This window comes from Grammomys surdaster, unplaced genomic scaffold (assembly GCF_004785775.1).
Source record: "Grammomys surdaster isolate TR1022 unplaced genomic scaffold, NIH_TR_1.0 125690, whole genome shotgun sequence".
NCBI lineage: Eukaryota > Metazoa > Chordata > Mammalia > Rodentia > Muridae > Grammomys > Grammomys surdaster.
In genome coordinates this window covers 733,454-738,285 of record NW_021620526.1, presented here as the reverse complement: position 1 = coordinate 738,285, position 4,832 = coordinate 733,454, and the positions used below count along the sequence as shown (strand labels likewise).

General features: G+C 48.9%; 1 protein-coding gene across 1 annotated transcript in view; it reads right to left on the bottom strand.

Moving 5' to 3' along the window:
* Positions 1–4,832, bottom strand: part of Gabre (gamma-aminobutyric acid type A receptor epsilon subunit) — a 17,222-nt gene extending 12,390 nt beyond the window's left edge. Inside the window, exons 1-2 of the mRNA XM_028787988.1 lie at positions 4,748–4,832; positions 958–1,035 (exon numbers count right to left, since the gene is read on the bottom strand). Coding sequence (XP_028643821.1) covers positions 958–1,035; positions 4,748–4,803 — 134 coding nt within the window. The 5' untranslated portion in view covers positions 4,804–4,832. The remainder of the gene's footprint in view (positions 1–957; positions 1,036–4,747) is intronic.

The window sequence follows — 4,832 nt, the reverse complement described above, 5'->3', positions numbered from 1 at the left end:
GGTTCTGGCTCCAGGTCCAGCTCTGACTCAGGCTCCGGCTGGGGCTCGGGCTGGGGCTCAGGCTCCGGCTCAGGCTGGGGCTCAGGCTCGGGCTGAGGCTCGGGCTCCGGCTGGGGTTCCGGCTTGGGTTCAGGCTGGGGCTCAGGCTCCGGCTGGGGCTCAGGCTCAGGCTGAGGCTCGGGCTCCGGCTGGGGCTCTGGCTGGGGCTGCGGTTCCGGCTCAGGTTCTGGCTCAGGCTGGGGCCCAGGCTGGGGCTGAGGCTCAGGCTGAGGCTCAGGCTGGGGCTCAGGCTGGGGCTCAGGCTGGGGCTCAGGCTGGGGCTCAGGCTGAGGTCTGGGCCGGGGTTGGCGCCCAGCCTGGACCTGGCCTGGGGTCTGGGGTTGAGGCTGGGGTTCAGGCTGGGGCTCCGGCTGGGGCTCAGGTTGGGGTTCTGGCTGAGGCTCAGGTTGCGGATCAGGCTGAGGCTCAGGTTGGGGTTCGGGCAGGGGCAGTGGTAGGGGCCAAGGCAGAGGCTGGGGCAGAGGCTGGCGCCCAGCCAGAGGCTGAGGTTGGGGCTGAGGTTGAGGCTGAGGCTGGGGTTCTGGCTGGGGCTCAGGCTGGGGCTCAGGTTGGGGCTGGGGCTCTGGCTCGGGCTGGGGCAGTGGCAGGGGCCAAGGTAGGGGCTGGGGCAGAGGCTGGCGCCCAGCCAGGGGCTGTGGCTGCGGCTGCGGCTGCGGCTGGGGCTGCGGCTGCGGCTGCGGCTGCGGCTGCGGCTGCGGCTGCGGCTGAGGCTGAGGCTGAGGCTCAGGCTCTGGCTGAGGCTGGGGCTCAGGCAGAGGCTGGGGCTCAGGCAGAGGCTGGGGCTGGGAGCTAAAGTCTACATCATCATGGCCAGGGGATTCTGGCTGGGGCTGGGGCTCAGGGCCGAAGACAACATCATGTCCAGCAGGAGATTCAGGCGGGGTCAGAGGCTGTGGCACAGGCTGAGGCTGAGGGCCGAAGACTACCTTATCTTGGTCAGGGGGTTTATTCTCCAGTTTAATATGAGGTCCAACCCTAGAATATAAAAGCAAAAAATTAAGCTCTAGCCTACAATCACTAAGGGTTAGAATTGATGCCTTTTGAGACAGAAGGAAAACAAAATATTTACACCACAAGGCTTAATTAGTGAGTGTTAATAGTAAACTAGGAAGCACTAACAGATAAAAGTCAATAATTCCTTTTCAATTTTATTGCTCTTTGGAGACTTGTATGCAATTCTTTCATAATTCTTTATTTTAAGATGGTCAACAACAAATGACTAAATTGTCAAAGGCTGTTTCTTGTGAAAGCAAATAGGTGGGCATGGTTTCCGTGAGCTCTGGCCAATCAGCTGTTGTTACTAACGTTAGCCTCACGTCTGCCTGAGCCACAGCATCTGAAAGGAAGGGGCAGGCCAAAGGTCAGGACTGTTGAGGAATGCTTGGAAGCATATAGGGCTGAAAAGTTCTGGGATGGTTATAATAATACTCATATCGAGGTTATGATGTGGAGGAGGACAGGCTAGAGGGCAGCATGTTGTGGCTTCCTGCAATGAGGAAACGGATAGCCAATAGGAGATCATGTTGGGTACCAGGACCAATAATGACAACAGCAATACTACTATTACTACTACTACTGCTGCTGCTGCTGCTACTACTACTACTACTACTACTGCTGCTGCTACTACTACTACTACTACTACTGCTGCTACTACTACTACTACTACTACTGCTGCTACTACTACTACTACTACTACTACTGCTACTACTACTACTGCTGCTACTACTACTACTACTACTACTGCTGCTACTACTACTACTACTGCTGCTGCTACTACTACTACTACTACTACTGCTACTACTACTACTACTAATAATAATAATAATAATAACACTTTAGAAATTCATTTGCTAAAATACGAAATTCATGCCACAGCAGGGTATGAAAGGCACCACTGTGGTCATTTTCTGACACATCAGTTGTATGCGTTTCATTTGAGCACTTTTTCTGTATATGGGTTCTAATTCGGTAAAAATGCATTATAACATCATCATACCCATGATATCACACCTGAGTTCTGATTTTTAAAATCAAATTAGAAAAACAAATAGTAGAGACTTGAACACTTACTGTGGAACTGGAGCATGAACAAGTCATTCTTAAATATTTTTATTGGTAAAGTCCTTAATAACCTCAATATTTACATACAAAATGATATAATGTCTGAGATTTATTTTTAAAAAGCTAAGTTGAAATAGTGGTAGGTAGGGAGCAAATAAAACAAGTGACCATTAATTCATTCATTAATATTAAAGCTGATGGTGGCTATATGGATATTCAGTTTGCTACATATACTTGAAAAATACAATTAAAAGCTTTTGAAAAAAGCTCTCAGCACTAATTAACATTTGTGTTGAAAGGCAAGAGAGTGGTTTCCTTTAGGAAGGTTTTAAGTTTGGTGATGCTTGGGGGCAGGGCAATTATTTCCTTATCATCTATGTCCTGGTCATCTTTACTTCATGAAAATTCACTGAGCTGTTGTTCATTTATGACTGCTATGCTTTCATATTTAAAAGTGCATTGCACTTTTAAAATGGTATTTAAAGCCACCAGGCAACTTAATCGCTAAAATAAGAGCAGCAGACTGAGGTGAGCAGGTTCCTGTGGTGCAGACCAGGGGACTGGTAATTGGGCATCACACTGTTGGTTTTTTTTTCTTTTTCTGCAGAGTTATGAGCTTTTAGAATAGTATAATTGCCATATAGGTAGGTTAAGCTAGTACAATTTCTCATTTCTGAAATGGCTAATTCCCATACTGGGCTAAGCAAAGACTGGGATTTGGAAAAGCATTTCTATTTTCAAATGCCATATCTAGATGATGTCTTCTTCCCTGAGACTTTTCAAGTCTCCTAGGCATCTAGAGGCTAATCCCCTAGGCCAACACCTCTGGGGATCAGAGGCCCTCTACTAGGCCTACAACGAAAATGATGTGGGAGAGTGGAGGTTACTTTGATCCTTCAGTTTGATTTTGCCAGTGTAAACAAACAAATAGCCACACCCTGAGACCTTTGGGATTAAGAAGCTCCTAGATATACATACACATCTCCAAAAAGCCACCAAGCTCTTTTTCAAAGCTAGAGAGAATAAACCCTAGAAAACCACAATGTACTAGTGAGATTTTCCAAGGAAGCTTTTCAGATATACACAGCCCTTCAGATGTGATAATTCTGGATGAGACTGAAGCTCTGCACTATCACCTTCCAAATCTGGCTAAAGAGGGAAGCAAAGGAGCATGAGGAAGATCCTGGGTTTCTTTCTCAAATATGCTGACCTTTTAAATTTATTGTTGGACAAACTGATGTCCATATGAGGAAAGGGCTATGCTCAAAACCATGCACCTGATTTAAAACTGAGCATGAACCAAATCCAAGTTTGGCCCAACACACTCCACTGCCACCTCCCCTTTCCTGACATCACAGGTTGCCATGCTGACAGTGTGAGCACGTCAGTTTCTGTCTCTCACCCCCTCCCGCCGGATGGACTGTTTTTCCCTCTTATATCCCTCCCTTCTTCTTCATGCCCCCTCCCTTATCTTCGGCCATCTTTTGTCCCAGAAAAAAAATCCCATCTAAATGGACATGAATAGCAAGAAATTATTAGTACACATTTAGAAACATTTACCAAGACCCTTCTGAGGCCAGCCTCACCTTAGGGTACCAGAAAGCCAGTAGGGATCCACATATCCCTCCCTGAGGAGCTATATAACCTGAGTTGGGGAGAGAAGACACATTGCCCCTCCTCAAAACAAACAAATGAAAAGATACAAGCTCAATGCCATAGAGACTTCTAGAAACCTCGACAGATCAGGAAGCTTAAGAACTTGTGACAGCTCACTCCCCACAAGAAACAGTTTCCAATTTAAAACACATACAAAACAGTCATCTTCTACCCTAAATGCCAAGAAGCCCTAGGGACACCCTTCTTACAAATGCCCAGGATCAGGGGTTTAAGGGAGGGAGGCTGGCAGCTCAAAAGAAATCAGAAAAGGGAGGGGGCTAGAAATCCAGGCCACAAACCACAGACCTCAGAAAAGAAAAACATTCCTGGCCTCTGATTCAGGTCTGCCTCTAAGACCAAACAGGGTGCCTTGGGGTGAGAAGGGGAAGGGAAGGTAGGTGGGGTGGGAGGCCTTAGATAACCAAGGCTCAGGTTCCTGCCTGAGATTGGAAGGAAAAACGAGCAACTGGATGGGAAGCAAGTAAAGTCAGAGTTGCCTGGCATCGTGCCTGGTACTAGCAGGCGCTCCGAAAAAGAAGAAAAAAATGTGAGCAAGAGTGAATAGATTAGGAAACACTAAAACATTTCGAGGCACTTCAGCTCCCCCCAGCCCAGGAGCCACCTTCCCAAAGTCCTCAGCACCGAGTTGTAAGGTCTAGATCCAGCGGTTTCTGCGCGCCCTTTCCCTTCTTCCTGTGTCAGACTACAGGTGCTCTTGCTTCCTGGCCGACCATTCCAGGGCTTTGAGGGCCAGCCCGAGTCCACGACGTCAGTGGACAGAACATGGTCCCACCTGACTTCCCCGGGCTCCCTGTCTTCAGCCCCGGAAGCCTTCCTATTAGGGGAGCCCACGGGAGGGTAGCACGCGTCGAAGGGACAAGGGACTAGGCTGATCTGGCTGGACACAAGGGAACGGTCCCGGAAGCCAGCTGGGCACAGAATGCTCTCGGGTCCCAGGATGGAGACTCACCTCCACTGGAGGGCCAGGAACATGTTGAGGAGCATCAGCAGAACTTTAGGCAACATCTCCGCGGTGCCTGGCACGACCACCTGTG